Source organism: Stegodyphus dumicola, chromosome 1 (assembly GCF_044657685.1).
Source record: "Stegodyphus dumicola isolate Sdum_Otavi_A_Nest chromosome 1, ASM4465768v1".
Taxonomy (NCBI): Eukaryota; Metazoa; Arthropoda; class Arachnida; order Araneae; family Eresidae; genus Stegodyphus; species Stegodyphus dumicola.
Genome location: NC_140768.1, coordinates 215,285,658 through 215,305,673, shown reverse-complemented (window position 1 = coordinate 215,305,673; position 20,016 = coordinate 215,285,658). Strand labels below are relative to the sequence as shown.

At 31.0% G+C, this 20,016-nt stretch overlaps 1 protein-coding gene across 4 annotated transcripts in view; it reads left to right on the top strand.

Moving 5' to 3' along the window:
• Ifrd1 (Interferon-related developmental regulator 1) overlaps positions 1-19,142 on the top strand; it is a 53,999-nt gene extending 34,857 nt beyond the window's left edge. For 3 of the 4 annotated variants that reach the window (XM_035365140.2, XM_035365139.2, XM_035365138.2), the window contains 5 exons: positions 2,168-2,276; positions 2,756-2,887; positions 12,093-12,221; positions 12,308-12,394; positions 17,408-19,142. In XM_035365140.2, coding sequence (XP_035221031.1) covers positions 2,168-2,276; positions 2,756-2,887; positions 12,093-12,221; positions 12,308-12,394; positions 17,408-17,491 — 541 coding nt within the window. In that variant the 3' untranslated portion in view covers positions 17,492-19,142. The remainder of the gene's footprint in view (positions 1-2,167; positions 2,277-2,755; positions 2,888-12,092; positions 12,222-12,307; positions 12,395-17,407) is intronic. The other variant, XM_035365141.2, reaches the window with a different exon arrangement.
• The last annotated feature ends 874 nt before the right edge of the window (positions 19,143-20,016 follow it).

Genomic DNA, 20,016 nt, shown 5'->3' with positions numbered 1-20,016 from the left:
ATGTGTTTTAGGTATATTAGAGTGTTCTATGGGACAGTAAACAACTCGCACATGTTTGATTGCTCATGTATTCATATGCTGTATTTGATCTTCGTTTTGCTGAATAGTATCTGCTGGCTGTGAGGAGGTAAATATCAGCCATATAGATTTTTGTCATAGAAGGTCTTTTTTTTTTTTTTTTTTTTTTTTTTTTTTTTTTTGTTGTTGTTGTTGTTGTTGTTGTCTGTTTGTTTGAATGGACAAAACAGTAATTATGAGCCATAAAGTTAGTCAGAAAATGCTTTCACCAGGTCACAAATTTTCATTGAAATGCAGACAACAGAAAATACACATAAGCGATGTGTGATAAATAGACTTATCCAGCACATATTTTTAAACTATTCTTAGTGTATACAGAATTTGGCTGTTACTGATGTAATTGATTGCTATAACCAGAAGTGTGTTTATCTGTTACATGAAGTGCCAGAGTGGAGATCAAAGTGATTAACTTGATAGCAATCACCTTTCTATTATCTTGCATTACTAACAATAAAGTTTAAAATGAAAAGCATGTGAGCAGTACAAAACAACACAAAGAAGCGAAATGTGACTTGAAAGGAAACGTCACTTTCGCCAATCTGAGCGATAACTGATTCTTGTTTGGCTTTCAGCCTGTTTACCAAGTGAAGATGGTAATCCTATTTCGCCAAAGGCCGTTTCTCAGAACTGTTGCTGCAAGCGCTTTGTTCCGGCAACAAACAGCTAATGTGATAACGCTTTTAGAGCCATGCATTATGTTTAAAGAGATGAAATTATGAAGAATCTTCTTGAATGTATGTATGTTTCCCGCATTGTGAAAAAAACAATGCGTAACGTAGTCCTCCATTCGAATATGGGCATCAGGAAGCCCAGATATGGAATTTGCTTTATTATCTATAGCTATTTCATGTTTTGTAAAACTTTAATGAATTTTTAATTAACTAACTCGATGATTTCAAAGCGAGCAATGGCAACACTGTATGAAAAAACTTATTACCAGCATGTGAGATTGTGTATTGGAAATTCCTTAGAATACATATAAAAGATATACCCTTTTTAAATGTTTTGGGATATTGCTGTTGAATTGAATTTTATGGTTTAAGTGCAAAGAACATGATATTTAATAAAGGTAACGCACAAAAAGTTTTAAAAAATGGCCCGCTGGGTGTAATATAAAATCTGAAAGTTTTCAGACCTCCCCCTTCTCCAGTCTCTCATCTTTTGGTATAATCATCGTGTTGAAGCAGAAAAGTTACAGTAATACTTGGTAGTGAACCATAATTAGATTTGTGAGTAATAGAGGTATTATTTCATCTCAGATTTGTTTGAGACTTAAAAATGAATTTGAAAGTGAAAGCCTGTATCAATGTAGAGTGTATGGTTTCATTGTGTTATTAAACATTTGGTTTGATCGTATTCAATATTTAGTTAAAAAATTCCTTGTTTATTTTTGAATTTTCCTGATATTTCTTTTGTTTAGATTTTAGAAAAGGAAGTGAAGCAGGATTATGCATTTGGTTTTATGATGTACCTAAATCAAAATTAATCAGTTTCATTTTAGTTGGGATGGAAAAGAGATATATGTTTGATCAAATGAAAAATAACTTTGTTCCTCATTTGTGTTAAAATAACTTTTTGGGGGGGGTGCAGTGGCGGGGGGGAGTATAGATTTCTCTTGCTTTACATAAGAAGAGCTTTTCTCAAGTCTACTTTTTATTAAAATGAAATAGGATAAAGAGAAGAGAAATTACTACAGTGTATACATATTTGAAATGCAGATAAAAAAGCCAGTTATCTGGACTTTTATGGTAGTCAGATGGTCCATGGCTTTAGTTTGAATGGCTGGAGTTCTTGCATTACCATGCTAATTTTTGGGGGATAGAATTCTTCATTTATGTAACATTTAAGGTTGTTAATAATTATTTATTTTTATACAATGTCTGAATATTGATTACAGTTTTAATATCCAATTTAAACTTCTTTATTACAATCATTAAAATATGTCTGTATATCAGGTTATAGTATATATTTGTTGTTGAGTGTATTTTTTATTAATCATCATGTTTCATTTATAGTGGAGTTATTTTATAAAATTATTTGTGCTTAAATCATTTTTATTATTGCTTTATTCTGTTTAATTATTTTGCAGCCATTTAAAAAAATTGCCTCAATTACTTGACAGTATAGACGTCGATTTAAGAATAGCAGCTGGAGAAACTTTAGCAGTATTCTATGAATTAATCCGACAATGTCGAGAGGTAAGTTATTTTCTATATGCAAAAATTAAATTTTGTTCACTTAATTTTTTTAATTTTGAATTGATATTAAAATATTCAATTTGGTTAAACGTTGTAAGCAATATTATGCACGAAATAGAAATAAAAAATTTAGCTCTTTAATTAAAGACATAACTATGAAATAATATTCAAAATCAAAATATGTGGAATATGTTGAAAGTATGTTTAAATTATGTATCTAAATCCTTTAAGCCAAAAGTTATTAGTTTTTGCATATGTTTTAAAAGCAGTTGGTTACTTTTATGTATTGGTTGTTTATATAATCAGCAGTCCGGAATAATAGTCCAAATAAACTCCTAAGATGAAAACTTATTAATATTGAAAAAAACATTTTAATAGCACTTTTGTAGTTTAGTGTAGTATGTAATTATGTACTAATATGTAAATTTTGTAACTGATTATTTTGAAATGTTAAGTTTCAAAAAAATATTTATTTAAAGGACTTTGAAGATGATATTGACAGCTTATGCGATAAACTACGTTTGTTGGCAACAGATAGTCAAAAGTTTAGAGCAAAGAAAGATCGTAGACAGCAACGATCCAGTTTCAGGGATATACTTAGAGCTATAGAGGTAAATATATAGTTTTCAGTTTTTTATAACTGTAACTTTTTAATTTCATAATAGGCATAGACAGCCCTTCCACTAGAATCCTATAATTCTGTGACAAGGCCGAAAGGAATACCTATCATTTGCATTCAAATTTTCTTCCTCGTTCTGTATTATTCTGTATATTTGGTATTTATTTGAAACCTAAAGAGGAGATGTTGTAAAACCTAAAGAGGAGATGTCATGTTGGCATACTCATTTCTTACTAAGTAGACATCTTTTCAGAGCTTGGGTTTGAATATTTTCTCCCTTAATTACTTCCTTGTATGAAGTAAAAAGGAAGTATTGAAAAGCTTCAGGCAGCATATTTCAAAGAAAATATCCACTTTTACCGCTTTCGAATGCAATTTAACAATGTTTTTGCGTGATATCTGTACGTAAGGACAGAATAAAAGACTCTTTTCCTCCAAAAAAACTAAAAAACTGCTTTAAAATGAATTCTGAAGAGAATTTTTTGTGGCGTCTGTACGAATGTATGTACGTGCCTACGTACGTATCTCGCATAACTCAAAAACGACTAGCCTCAGAACATTGAAATTTTGTATATGAGACTACTATAACATGTAGATGTGCACCTCGTATTTTGGTTTCAATCGGTCGCGCCAAACGTATATAAATATATTTATAAATATATCCACTCTGTTACCCGGCTCAGTGATCTCAGTTTCATTACTCTTATATTTTTGTAAATTGTACATTTTTTGCTTTAAAAATGATTGAATTATGTTGTTTTTATCTTCCAATTAAGGGTTTTATGCCTTCAGTAAATCGGTATGCAATATTTTTAGAATTATCAACAATTTTAAAATTGTTTAAGTGCCGCTAAGCCTAATTTGATGACGACCATTGTTCTTATTTACATTTGAAACAGCTGAGTAGCGGATTTGTTGCCAATCTAGAGAAACTTATCTTCGCAACAACAAAGATAACGCCTTCATTTATTATTTAAATCATGCTTAATCATTTCTGGAATTTTTTCAAGGAAATGAACGTTTAAGATTTACTTCGTAATTTTTAATGCAGATATTTTGAATTTTTATGTATTTTTGCCTTGTCGCGAAGTGAAAACTGAATTAATTGAATGAGAAATACTCAATCGTCTGTGAAAAACTGTTTCTTTTTTGTTTTGTTTGCTTAATTTCTTTTATTTCACTTTATACATAGTTCTAGCTTTATTATAGTATTTGAATAGAACAGGTGGCAACGATTAGATAATTCCTTAAATGATATAAATTTTGTGCATTCTAAATGCACATAATTTAATATTCCGTACAAGGAAGTCACGTGGTGTATACATCAGATTTTTTCCCAAGTAATGTATACATCTTTTGCAGATCAGTCTTTAAAGAAATTAATTTTATAGCAAATATATAACTAAAAGTATTTTATACTTTATTTTAAAAATTCTTATACCATTTCCACTCTTGCATTTGACAGTTTTGCAGTTGTCAGAATAAGTTTTCAAGTATATAGTCCGTATAAATTTGTATTTTTAGAATGCTAAACACTGTTACTTTAATATTAGTTTTTATGTTTGACCAAACACATCCTTTCGTGTACTATTAAACACATTTCTTGTCTAAGAGTAATTTCAGTAAAAGAAATCATCATTTGTTTCAAATTCGCTGTTTAACATTATTTTATTAAGCCGGCTGTATAACTTGCTTCCTTTAGAAACAAGATGAATGTGAATAACCAGTTTTGAAAGCGCATCTAGTTTGTGGGAGGAAAAAGATAAATTAATATTTATGTTATTTATAATGCATATAAATACTAATTTGTGTTCTGAATTTTGAAAAACAAAAGCTGTCAGGGCAAGCATTAGAATATGATTAAAAATATTGCAGAAATGTTGGTATTTTTTTACATTATTGTAGCAATAGGAATAATAAAAATGCCGAGACTAAGAATTATTGGTCTACAGAGTCTAGGAAATGACGTCATACAGTATTTCCATATGTGTGTTGTTAATTATCTCACTTGTCTGACAGTAACATCAGAACAAGGCCATGAAATTCATTGTGGCAAAGAGTGCAAGTTTGCACCTGTCGTGGGCAAGAGCCTTGAGCACCATATAATTTACAGTGCGACTACATTAAGTTCCACCCCCAATTTTGATGGTGAGCACCCTGTGGTGAAGGGTTTCCACCAACCTCTCAAGAGGACTTTCAGCTCACCACTTAATTAAAGTGCTCCCATTCCGCACGGCCACCATGCATTTACAAAAATCCATACCTTCTCTGGGATTTGAAGCTGGGCTGCAGTAGGCTTCTCTAACCACCATACTGTCTGGGCACTTTCCATATGTTGAATACTGGAAAAGAAAAAATAATGGTAACTGTGACATGTCTATTATTAAAGACCTCATCATGGGCTCAAAGTGTATAGACACAGGGAGCACACAAATTAACAATTTTATTTTCAGTGGCAGTAAGAACGTCCATTGTTATATTCAGCTAACAGGAGTTGTCTAAAGCAGAAATTTCCTGATAATTTTTCCTCAACCAGGCCTTTTAGGCTATTGCAGTGTGCTCTTCTATGAAAATCATTGAACCTAATAATGAATCTAAGTATCTTATACTCCCCGTTTATGAATATAAGACTGAGGCTGGACATTTTGCCTCTTGGTGTAATCTGTGTACATCCTGTGTGTTCCTCGCATCGGAGAAAACAGCAATATCTACAATAATCAAATTTTGAGCAACCTTAGTCCTCCACCCAGCTTATGCATCTCAAAGCCTGAAATTATAATTTTTTATTTCATATTTTAGGCAAAATTAATCATGTTTTGATTAATAAATTTGATTTTAAAGCAGTTCATTGCCCCTCAACTAAGCACATTTATATTTGAAATTTAATCAGAAATCTCTGAAAGAAATTTGTTGCCATGGCCCAAAATAAAGTACAGTGTTTTCAGGACAAAAAGAAAAGGGTGTTTGAGGACACTTTCAGGACAAAAGAGTGTTTCAAGACAAAAAGAAAGCATTCCTGTAAACACTGTAATTACTTAATTTTGATAAAAATTTACAGTGAAACATTAGTTATCAAAGTTTCTATAAATATTCTGTTAGTTGCTGTAAGTTCTGAGAAAATGGAGGCACAAACACTGTCTTTAACAAAACCCCATAGGACTGGAGATTGTGGTGGGCAATGGCATATCACAGCCAGTACAGCGATGGGGTAGACCATCATTCAGGTACTGGCATATATTTTATGCCAGTGTGACTGAGCAGCAGAGTGAAGCTGGGAACAGCTTCTTCCAACTCAGAACAACAAGTCTGATAACATATCTTGTAAATGCATGTGTTAATTGATTTTTCCATGAAGAAAAGAACAAAAACACAATTTTTGGAAGTAATGCAAAAAAATTCATCTTTGGAGAATATTTCTGTGCCCTAAAATCTTAAATTATTATAGTGATTAAGTTTACCAGAAGTGTGAAAAGTTGCTATATCTGTAAACACTAGTGTGTTTTTGAATCCATCTACTCTCAGCTTATCTTGCAAATTCTCACAGAAAGCTTTATATAGCAGTTAGAAGATATTTTAATGCCTGCACCATTTGAAAGGTGTGTGGCCGGATTTGTATCCGTAACACATGCCACACTGTCACAAAAGGTACATTGAGGTCAGAACTCATATGATGCATTGACTTTGTGTGAGACTTCATAAAAACATTTTGCCAATTTTTTCAATCACTTCAGGTTTAGCTTCTGTTTATTTTATCTTAGGCTGGTTCTCTTACACAAGCAGCCCGTGTCATGAAACTGCTTCACCCACCATTCGATGTTGTGCTGATGCAGAGATACCAAATTTCATACAAAAATGTCTTTGAACAACAATAAATAATGATGTTTTGGCATATTTCAAGACACAGTATGCTGTCCCTGGCAGTGATTTCATAACTGGAAAATTTTTCACTTTTGCCAGGTAGATCTTGTATAATTATAGTTTCAGAATTAATTTGTACAATGTAATAAATCAATTACAGAGTTTGTACTTTTCGTCCCATTCCATTTTGAAACACTCTGTACTTTTATCCTTGATGCAAAAATGTATTGACCTTTGCCAAAGCATAAAATATTAAATTTTTCTTTCAAATGTAATTTGCCTGTCATTGATTAAAAAATTAAGCAATTTAAAAGTAATGAATAAGATTCTTCTCTATTTTTAAAAAAGTAGATGGGCCCTAGGAATTGCACTAGCGAGATTTATCAAAATCATTATATATTTTTCCTTTTTACTTCCTTGTACGAAGTAAAAAGGAAGTACTGTCATCGCGAAAAGTTTCAGGCAGCATATTTCAACGAAAATATCCATTTTGACCATAATCGAATGCAATTTAATGATGAGATTTGCATGACATCTGTAAGTACAGACAGAATAAAAGACTCTTTTCCTCCACAAAAATTATATAACTTCTTTAAAATGAATTCTGAAGAGAATTTTTCGTGGTGCCTGTACGTACGTATGTATGTATCTCGCATAACTCAAAAGCGAGTAGCCTCGGAACGTTGAAATTTTCTATATAGGACTGCTACAACATGTAGATGTGCACCTCGTGTTTTGGTTGCAATCGGCTGCACCAAACGTATATAAATATATTTATATATATATCCACTCTGTTACCTGGCTCGGTGATCTAAGTTTCTTTACTCTTATATATTTGTAAATTGTGCATTTTTTGCTTTAAAAATGATTGAATTATGTTGTTATTATCTTCCAGTTAAGGTTTTTATGCCTTACAAGCAATATTTGTAGAATCATCAACAATTTAAAAGCTGTTTAAGTGCGGTTAAGCCTAATTTTTAAATAACATGACAGACATGTTTGTTTAAGTTTGAAACAGTAGAATAGTAGAGCTTCGCAACAGCAAAGATAATGCCTTCATTTATTATTGCGAATTAAATCATGCTTAATCCTTTCTGCAATTTTTTCGAGGAAATAAGTGTTTAAGGTTTACTTCGTAATTTTTAATACAGATATTTTGAGTTTTTATGTATTTTTGCCTTGTTGCAAAGTGAGAACTGAATTTATTGAATGAGAAATACTGAATCGTCTGTGACAAACTGTTTCTTTTTTGTTTTGTTTGCTTAATTCTTTTTATACGCCATCCTAGATTTATTATAGTATTTCAATAGAACATGTGGCAATGATTAGATAATTCTTCAAATGATATAAATTTCGTGCATTCTGAGTAATAATATGAGATGAATGAAATATAACGCTGTTAAGTGAACCTAGCGCCAGAGTGTCGCTATGGTAAATGAATAGAGTGAATTTTAAAGAGTGCATTTATTCTATTGTGGTTTATGCGCTATCAACGAAGTAGATTTAATTCAATTCAATAAGTTTAAATGACATGCAAGAAAAAATGTGTATAATTTAATATTCCATACAAGGAAGTCATGTGGTGTACACATCAGATTTTTTTTTATATAATAACCATTTTACTTGACTAGCTGTGTATGCAACTGGTCCATCAAAAATTTGAGTCATTAAAGCTAAATAAGCGTTTTGAAGTCAAATTATGTGATTCATTTTAAATCTGTGCTAAAAATTATCATTTGCTAAAGCTGTTTTGAAACTGTGAAAGGTTGGGAGTTACTAATTTTAGTGCAGGGCAATGCACTAAAATTAGTGAAAAGAAGCCTGAAAATATGGGTGTTATGCATGTCATTTCTTGGCTATGTACAGTGGTGGCCAAAATTGTGGACACTTTTTGAAATTTTTATGTTTTTGAACTTTGTATGCTTATAGAAAATGTTATGTTTCGCAAAATGCAAACTTGTATATATCATTTTAAAGAGAATTTATTACTGAATTCAATACAAAACACAAAATTCAATTATTTGCAATACAAAAAAGTTATATGTACTTTAATATAAATAAGAAACACAGTTATGAAGTGGTTTGTAATGTCTAGCTTTCCTGGCCAATCACCGTTCTTGTTCTGAGGACCAATCAAATGTTAGTAACTGCCAATAAAAGCTGACATCATGTTTACACTTGAAACAATTCATTATTTTGCTTTGTTCTGTAGAAGGAGGACCTGTTTCTTATGCACTGCAATTACAAGTAGGAATTTTTGTAAAAAATTTTAATATTTAGTCAAGAAGCAATGACATCAAATAAAAGAGTAGATTGGACACCTAGAAAGAGATGTAATATTATTGTGTTACGAGAAAGTGGTCTATCCTATGCTGAAATTGCAAGACAGGTGGGTGGTTCAGTGACTACATCTGGAGTCCAAATGTTTTGTTTACGATATCAGGAGACAAATTCAATAAAAAAAAAAAAAAAAAAAAAAAGAAGGAAAAGGCCGAAAAAGGTACACCACATCTATTGATGACAGAAGGATAAAAAGACTATGTCTCCAAGATAGAAAAATGTCATCAGCGGCCATCAGAAGTGATCTGAATGATGCTGGTGTTTCTGTCAGTTCAAGAACAACCAGGAGAAGATTAACAGATCTTGGACTGAGAGGTAGAATTCCACGAAAAAAACCTTATCTTAATTTTCAGCAACGAAAAAAAGACTACAGTGGGCAACATTAATTGGACAGATGATCAGTGGTCACAAGTTATATGGAATGATGAAACTAAGATATCGTTATTCGGTAGTAATGGGCCAAAATATGTAAGACGTAGAATAGAAGAGCTACATCCTGACTGCATTCAAGCAACTGTGAAGAATCCAGTTAGTGTTATGATTTGGTCATGCATATCAACAGATGGTATTGGTCGCCTTCATGTCATCAATGCGACACTGAATGCCAGAAAATACATTAACACTATTCTAGAACCAAAACTTCTACCCTCCATCAGAGATCTCTTTCCCAACAATGCTTCGTTTATTTTTCAGCAGGATTCTGCTCCTTGCCACACGGCCAAAATATCGAAAGAGTGGTTTCGTACAAAGAACATTAAATTGTTGTCATGGCCAGGAAACAGTCCTGACCTCAATCCTATCGAAAATTTGTGGCACCATTTGAAAACTCTTGTCCGAATGAGGCACCCATCAAATAAAAGAGTTAATTGAGGCTATAATTGTTCCTGGCATCATGTAATAACGAAAGAAGAGCTTAAAACTCTTGTCAGCTCACTGAAACGTCGATGTGAAGTTGTAATCAAAAATAAAGGGTACCTACTAAGTACTGATAACTCACTGCAATCATCACTATGTAATGTATATCGATAACTATTATTGTTTAACTTTTTTGTATTGCAAATAATTGAATTTTGTATTTTGTATTAAATTCAGTAATAAATTCTCTTTAAAATGATATATACAAGTTTGCATTTTGTGAAACGTAACGTTTTCTATAAGCATACAAAGTTCAAAAACATAAAAATTTCCAAAAGTGTCTACAATTTTGGCCACCACTGTATATAGTTTCAGTTTATATCGCACATCTGATATCTAGATCAGTGAATGGCTTGGGTTACAAGCAATAATGCATTAAAAAAATATTATGACTTGTATTTAAATAGATTTTGTATGATAATATCTATTACACTTAATTTTATGAAAGAAGTCGTACATCAGCTTAAATGCATGTAGTGGTCATTTGGCAACATACTCATATTTAGTCATGTAAATAAAATCAAAGCACAAATTTTAGCTTACTGCATAGCGTAAGCAATTGGATACATACTGTTTACGTATATAGTTTTGAAAGTTTCAGTGTGGTTTTGAAAGTGGCACCACATTAACAGTGTAACTGTCAATATTGCGAGTTGATGTTATAGGCTGTGGACATCGCTTGTGTTAATGAATTTTTGATTTTGTGTTTAGTTGTTATTTTGATGTATTCAAAGATTTAAAATTGTTAAAATTGTCATTGCATATGCTTTTTTTTTTTTTTTTTTTTTTGTGTGTGTGTGTGTGTGTGTGTGTGTGTGTTTGTAAAAGTAATTATTTTTCCAAAAATTGGAATTAAAACTTTTATTTTACATTTATTTAACATTAAATTTAATTTTTTTCCCAAGTAATTTTCCTGTTTTTATTTGATATCAATTCTAATGTATTTTTGACTTTTAAAAAATAAAAATTCATGCATTTAGGGGTTAAAGTCAACATAAAATTTTAGAAAAGCAGCCTTAATTTGGGATAGATTTTTTCCATTTTGGTGCAGATTAAAAATATTCGCCTAGTTTTAAAGCAGGTACATTAGAAAAGAAATATTTTTGTTAGGAACCCCATCAATGAAAGTAAATTGAAACTGAGGACTCAGATGCCGTACAGCAGAGTGATTCATACTGATCGTAGATAGATAGAAAAGAAATTACCGTGTTAATTTGAAGAATTTAAAAATGAAGCATGCTTTAGTGAAAAAGAGTCAAAAACTGAATGCCTGTTAGCATTTTCAGAATATAATATTAGAGCTACAGATCTGACTGACCAACAAAAAAAGTATTACAATGTTGCTAGAAAACCTGTATACGCTGCCGGCCATTAAAATTGAAACACCAGGAAGGAATAATCTGACGAACGTCAAAATCATATGGAAGGAAGAAGAGGTTGGGATATGCAAATAATTAATATTTCAATGCATTTAAGATGACGCAGGAGGGAGAAACAATGTCTGAAGTACTGCATAAAAGAAAAGTTGTGTAGTGGATTTCTCATTCAGAAAGCACTTTGTAAGGTCGGAGTTTGCTCAGCACTTTGTGTTATGCCTCAAATAATAAGAAGAAATGCTTACCAACAAGTGTTGGAATTCGATAGAGGCAGGATCATTGCCTATCATGAGTGTGGAGTTCCATGATATCGCCCGTCGCTCTGGTCAACATCCAACCACTGTCATGTGAATATGGAATCAGTGGGTTGCTGAGGGTGGTTCTGAACAGCGTGCAGGATCTCAACGTCCTCCCATGACTAATGCACCAGAGGAGAGGCATATTGTGAGGTCAGCCCTGTAAAACTTTACCACAACATCACAGACCATTTGTCAGGAAATGGGTATTTTGCAGTGCCCCCAGTAGCCACTCGTAGGGTGTGTCAACGTTTGCAGCAGCATAGATTAAGGATGGAAACAACATACTAAATTGAAACATGGTTGTAGTTCAGTATTATTTTAGTTTATATAATATTTCTTCTAATGATGTATAGCTTGGTGTACTGAAATATTATTAGTGATTAATAATTTCAAGTTTGTTTCATTTTAGGAAAGAGAGCCATTAGATATCCGTGTTAAAATTGGCAAAGAGGTACTGTACATTGACAACTGGTGCCACAAACGACAGTATGATGCATTCTGCCAGATACTTGGTTCTGGCATGAACCTTCATTTAAAAGTAGGAATTTTTTTATATTCTTTGATTAGTATTTATTTATAGTTTGCTAGAGGAATTTTATTACAATCATATTTTAATTTATGTAGCAAAATGAATTACTTCGCGATATCTTTGAGCTTGGTGCTCCTATAATAGAAGAAAACCCCTTCACAAAAAAGTCAAAATTACAAAGAGTAAGTATTTCAATTCTATCTTCTTTTCAGATAATAATTTATTTATTTTATAATGCAAAGTAAGTGTTAGTAATTTAGCACTAATATTTAGCATTTATTAGGTAAAATTTTAAAATTTGGCAAATTTCGATGAAACTGAAGACACCAAGGAATTGCAGTAGTGTTAATTTTGTGTAACATTAACTTTGCCATGACTTAAAACAACTATCACTGCCTGTTATTGAAATAATTGTCACATGCTTGGCTGATCAAGGTTTTTTAACTTTTTCCCTAAAATACTCAATAACTTACGGAACAGTGACCCCAAAAGCTGTGTATCAGGTGATCTTTGCTGCAGACTGATTGATGTCAGTGGATTATATCTTGCTATCTTTAAGGTACAGGTAACTTTTTTAACAGCAGTTCAGTGATGATTTTGTTCAGTTTTGTTGTTAAACTTCTACAGTATAAATAGATGTCTCAACATATCACTCCGCGAAGAATTGAGAATATCCTAATTAATTAATACATTTGAATAATCCTACCATGCTGTCTCTATTAACATAAATTTCACTTCCATTGTGGTTCTCAGTTTTAATTGCCATTCATTTATTTTAATATTCAAAAATATTATCTATCATTAATTCAAAAATATGATCTATCATCATCATTTATCACGAGTGGACAGCTTAAGCTATGCCACTTGGAGGAATTTAATATTCATTTCTAAATGAGCATATGTTGTTGCTAGGGTATCCTAATTGAATAATTTTCTGTGTTTTAAAACTGGCATAACTGGTTTGGAGATATAAAATTTTTAATCTTGTAAGGTTGTTCCACTTGATAATGCAACATTTTTAGATATTAAAAATTGCAAATTTGGAGTCGTGCTGCGATTTCTTCCCAAGTAGTGTTATATTTAGCATTATAATTTTCTTTCATAATGATAATGCCTAGAAATTACTACCTTCAATAAAGATGTTTATTACAAAAAAAATTATTAACCGCTTGCTTGATTATCCTGAGTTTTCTCGGGTTCGTATATACTACAGTTAATTATTATCCCGAGAAAACTCGGGTGACGCAGAATTTGTCAGTACTTTTTGTTTAATCTTGTTCTTACTTGGCCTGGAGGAAATTAAATATTCAGCTTTGATTGGCAGTTTGCCAACTTTTGTTGGTCTCGCGGGACTGGTCACTTGTTTTCCCTATTGTATAATACAGTCAAAAGTCGTTAATCCGGACTCGTCGGGACTTCGGCGATTCCGGATTATCGATTTTTCCGGATTATAGATCATCAGTTTAAATCTCATAAGATGGAATGCAGAAATTCTAAAATTAAAAATATGAAACCGTAATTTATGAAATAAAGAACAATTATGATCTAAAGGGTATCAAAATTTGCAAAAAGAAAAAGCTTAATATTTATTTGTTTACTTTATTAAACATTTCTTTCAATGTAAGTTGTTTAAGTTTTGCTTCGTTTCATGTGATACTTTCTCTTTAATTCTATTAAACAGACATAATTTCTTGTTCAGTTACAAAGTTCCGCTGTTCAAGTCCTATAATTGCTGTGTCGAGAACACAGACTAATTTGTGAATCGAAATTTTTTCGTTTTCACTAACCTCTGTTACTTTCTTCGCTATCGGAAGCGAATTATAATGACGAGGAACTTGTTTTAAATCATATCAAAGACGGAGCGCATCGAGATGAAATACTAATTTGGTAAGGAATTATAAGCCAAATAAAATAAAAACATCTGCCCTGAAGATTAGGATAGTGCTGACAGATCAACTTCCAATTCATGACGCGCTCGCTGCGGCGTTCCCCCCGCCGAGCAGCGTGAAATTGATAAACAGATTTCGGATTTCAAAACATACTTTCGCTTTAGATCCTTTACATATTAACAAATATATATCGGAAATTCTATTTAATATAATCGAAAGTTTAAGCTTACTTTTATAAAATTGCTCTTACAGTCTGCAAAAAATAATAAGCCGGATCCAATTCGAAAATTAGGGAACAACGCAATCATCAACTTTAACTGAAATAGATAATTAGATAATTTTAGCTTATACGTCCATTATACATAAAACGCGCACACGAAAACGTATTCTGCACTTGCGCACACTCATATGCGCAGTCGTAAAAGGTCTTACGCGCACGCGTAAACGCCTATGCGCATGTGTCAACACGGCGCATGCGCAGAATGTTTTTAGTTTTGAGGTCCGGATTATAGATCATTCCGAGTTATGGGTGTCCGAATTAACGACTTTTGACTGTATACATCGGCTTGTGGATTAGTAATGTATAAAGAAGGATAGTTCTGCTGAAAAAACGTAAAATAATGGCGATGATGCAAGATAGTGAAAGCGATGATTTTTCAGATAGTGATTATGAAGAGGTGGATATTTTCCAGATGTTATTCTTGTTACAGAAAAAAAAATCAAATCCAACAAGACAATGTACTCTGTGCTCCCGTAAAAGAGATTCCAGGGGTAAGCCAGTAAGAAAAGAGACCAGACACCAGTGTACAGAATATCTGATATCACTTTGTGTTATCCCTTGTTTCAAAAACAATCATACAGAAACTAGTAAATTTTTTTTTCATTTGCCGGAGATAGCTCAGGGTAGTAAACTAATATTAAAACTAAATGCTTTCACACCTGTAAAAAATTAAAAATTCAACTTAAAACCTACATATTTAGTTTTATTTTATTTCCTTGTAGTTAATAATAAAATTTTAAAAAGTGATGATTTTTTTCAATTTTTTCCAAAAAAATTTCTAAAGGAAGCGGTTAAATTATTATGTCACAAAGAACAACTGTGATAATCATCTACATTTGACTAATAAAAGTGATGCTAAGCACAATATTAAATTTTACAGAAATATAAATCAATATAAGTTCAACTCCAAATGATAAGCCAAATGATAATATAATTAGACGTGTGATAGAAAATAGGAACAAAATAATAAAATTTTGTGTATATGGAATGTTTTTCATCAGTATAGTGAGGAGTCTCAGTTAGTGATAATTATCTCTGCATATGTCTCAAAGGTGAAAGAAACAATCTCATATTCTATTGGATACGTTCAGCGTAACAAAAAAAAAAGTTTCTTTCAGCAGTAATTTAATCTTAAGGAAACAAGAAGTAGTCATAAGGTGACAAATCATGAGAATGAGGCAGATGATTGAGCACACACACGTGTTTCGTAGACCAAAAATTTTTGGACAGTTACATCCCACTAATAGGTACATTTTCATGCAGAAAGAACTGACTGCTTGAACCTAACTGGCATCAAATAAAGTAAATTTTCTTCAGCGTGTAGCACTGCTAGCGGTAGTATATCCTTCGAGGACAAATACATTGCGAAACTCGTTATCATTATCTTTTGCATTATCATAATCTTTTATTTTAAATGTGAACCTTCTTATCTTTCAGTAATCCTAATGACTTTTATTTATCATTTTGACGTTTATTTGTACCCCTACTTTATTTTATTTCTAGAAATTATTTCTATAAGAAGTTTTAATAGTATTTTTTGGGAGGGAAGGGTTATCTGACAGTATCAGTGGCACAAACTTGAAAGCCCTTTTTTAGCAACAAATTTTGCCTTTAATATTTCGTGAACTCTCTTAAAATAATCAAATTTACAATTACTTATTCTCACAGCTGATAACAATCTTTTGTTGTCAGATTTTCCCCATGGCATAGAGTTTCTTTTGAGTAAGAAATGCTTGTCCAGACCTGTGTTCATTTTCCATTTCTCTTAATACAGTTTAATTGTGCACACCGCTTAAATATATGCATGAAATAAATGTTATACTGCATATACTTTTGTCATCAACTATGCAATCTTAAATGCTCTTTTAAAATAGAAACTTTCTCAGCTTCCAGAGGACACTGAGATGATGTTACGAATTTTTTAGAATATGTTTTCCATTCTTTGAAAACAAGGGTTGTGATTTCTTAAGTTGTTCCCAGATGCTGAAAACTCTAGCTACAGCTCTGTTATCAGAGGTATAACATTTTTTTGTACGACAGTTACTTACTAACATTTGTCATTCACATGCCTTGCTGAATATAGAATTATCATTTGATTCCCAGACTCTGTATGCAAAGTATTGCATTGTAAACTGTACAGAACTTCTTAAAATTAGCAAATGCTTTAAATTATATATTCATAGGTTGTCCAGAATGCTATAAAAGTTGATCAGGCTGTTCATGGATGTTTTTATTAGATAAAAATTATCTTCATTTAAAGTAGTTCTGCTTTTGGCATTTAAATCAATATGTTATAGAATCAGTGTAATAAAATACTGCCTCTGGCCACAAAGTTTCATTTAGCCAAATGATGAATGTGTCTATAAATATTTTCAGAAATGCTTGACATAATTTATAGCTAACTATCAAATTTCATAATGATGATGATAGTTTCAAATCCAGAGGTTCTGGGATATTGTTAGAAAAACAAAGTTATCTGTTTAGGGGAATATATAAAATGACAGTAGTATAACAATTACAGTGCTTCCATCATCAATCAGTTAATCGAATGGTGATTATCTGTGGTATGGTTTTAAATCCAGAAAATATTCCTCTTCCGGCTTTAATTTTACTTTGTGGTGTTTCAGAAAATCTTTCTTTGTGGAAAATACTCCTTTCTTAAGGAAATATGAATAATGAATATAGTATTTTGTATAATTTCTACATGTAATCTTGCTAGATTTAAACTGGTGATCTAAAGTCCAGAAATTTCCGAGATCTCCAATTCTGTATAATTTCTACATGTAATCTTGCTAGATTTAAACTGGTGATCTAAAGTCCAGAAATTTCCGAGATCTCCAATTCCTGATATCCCGACAATTTCAGAATCTCAAACTTTGTACTCTGTTTTGGTATTGATAATATTGTATTATTTAGAAGTAAAAGTAATATCTTATTTCATCTAACAGAAAATTATTTATGCAAGTTTGTTTAAAAAAATCAAGCTCTGTTCATATTATTTATATGTATTTTTGTTATAATTTCAGCATAGTGCTCATCTTGCTGCTTGTAAGGCAAGGACTAAGTGTCTAAGCAAGCTACGAGATAAAAGAGCAGATGTTATGTGTTGAAAATACTTTCCTTCAATTGTTGAGGGTTTTACAAGCATTTAAGAAAACCTGTAAATTATCTATACAATATATAAATTATTTATGTCACCCATTTTGATTGCTTCCAGTGATATCATTGACTATAATACTTTAAAACTATTTGGTTTTTAAATACATTTAAATATGTATCTGGTGCCTCCTTAAATTAATTTTTTGGAGAATGCACTAAACTTAAAATTTAATTTATTTGTTTTTATTTATTTATGAGTACATAACAAAAAATACTATTATGTCAAGCATCATTTATATTGTGCTTCCTTAACCTTAATATGTGGAATTATTACTTATCCTGCATATTCTTAATTTTATACATAACTTTTTATTTATGCATAAAACATTTTTAAATAAAAACATTTTAATACCGAAATTTACAATACTTTTGTAGTGCCATTTTATAAGATTCGATTAATGTAGATGTCGCAGTAGGAATCTGTTCAGAACATTTGACACTGCTCCTGAAAGTGAATTGTTATGTTTTTAGAGTGTTATTTGCCAAAGCTTATTATGAATATTTTCAGTAACATTTGATGGAGTTTGAAAAAATATATATATGTATTTAAAAATAAATTTTGTAAGTTATATTAGTTTGGTATTACATTATTGCATAGTTAATTTTGAGAATAAAAAAGTTATTATTTTATTAATGATTACTTGCGATAGGATTGTTGGATTCTGAACTTTTCTTTATTTAAATTTATGAAAGCTCTACACAGTTTTTCATTAAGTAATTTGTATGACTAATTGTGTTAATTCTTTTTTATCATAATTGTTTTATCATTCAGATATATAACATTTGTGATTTGTTTTGGTGGGAGAGTAAAGCAGTTAATAATTTGTTTCTTTTTTAATGCCAGTTACTTTATAATTAGTTGTATGGAAGGATATAAATCAATAATATTCTCATTGAATTGCATTTCATTCATTAATGTAAAATATCATTAAAGTGGGGTTTTTTTTTTTTTTTTAATATTTGCTGCATTCAATCATATTGCTGAATAAATTATTAGAGTAAAAATTTTCTGATAAAAGAAATATATTTATGTATGAATTAATATTAAATCTAAATTATAATAACCGTTTGTGAAAGTTTTTTCTTAAAATTTACACATGAAAGTCAAATGAACAGATTGTGTGTATCAGCGTGTTATTTTTGTTGGTGATATTTTAAGTATGTGCAGTTTCATGTTATATAACTTTTTTGAAATAATCTTTATTTTGTTTAAGTTGCCCTATTAAATTGTGTTATCAATTTATATATATATATATATATGTGTGTGTGTGTATATATGCATGTAAAGTGTTAACACTCCTCAGAAATAGTTGATACTTAAATAGGTATTTAACTTCAGTTGTGTATATTTAATTTAAATGCCAGTCTTTGAGATCTGTTTTGAATCAGAGGAAAAATAATTTTAGCCTTTAGTTTAATTTTGTTCCTATTTTGAGACGACCTGGTTGTCAAAGACTGTGATTTATGTGGAAGAAATGTATACAAAGAAATATTTAATTATTGTGTATATTAGGATAAGTTTTATCTAAAGCTGTTTTCTCCCATTATGTACTTGTATGGCTATAATTGTTGTATAATTAATAAATATAATTTACGAATGAATCAGCTTTTGCTTTTCCCGTCCCCAGTTTCTTGTTTTTGCAAAAAAATATAACTTCATCGGTAACTGAAGTATGAAAGGCTTTACTTATGTAATAATTGCCAAATATTTATTCGTGTTCATCACACTTAGTTTAGATATATCATTTTACCACATTATTACACGTTCTACATGGAAAAGTTATTAAAATTGGCTCTAACAATATTCCTTCTGTGAAGCTATCAGACTGAATTTACCAGTGCTATTTCATGATTTAAAATTTTAATTTTCCTTTAAAAAATAAATGTAAGATTTCAAAATTTAACAAAATTGGTAAGTACAGTTAAACTTTTTATTATAGTGAAAATCTAAAAGTATATCATGTCATAATCTTTATATGCAGGAGATTATAGCATCTCGTATATTCCCAGCAAGTCTATGTAAGATTTCGTATTTTCCAAGAAATTATTAATTCCATGGAAGATGAAAAAGTATTCTTGTTGATATAAGCTGCATTGATAATGCAAGCAGTAGATAAAAGTATATTTATAAGCTGTTTATGTACTAGATGCTTTATATTGCAATAAACTAGAGAAAAGAAATACTATAGACTCCTAATTAAGTGGAATAATTCCAAGGACAACATCCACAGCTAACTCAGTCCTGGTTAATCTCCAACAGCATTAAAATTAAAGGGCAGAAAAGAATAACACTTATTATAATTAACACAATTTAATAAAGAAAAGAAATATTGCATCAATAAAAATTCGGAAAGTGATAATTTTTCTGTCAGCATTTCACCAAACTAACTTAATTTGGACAACTAAAGAAAATCATGGTCATTAAAAAAAAATTATAGTCAATATTTGTGGTAAGTAGTGCATTGATGTGGATGGA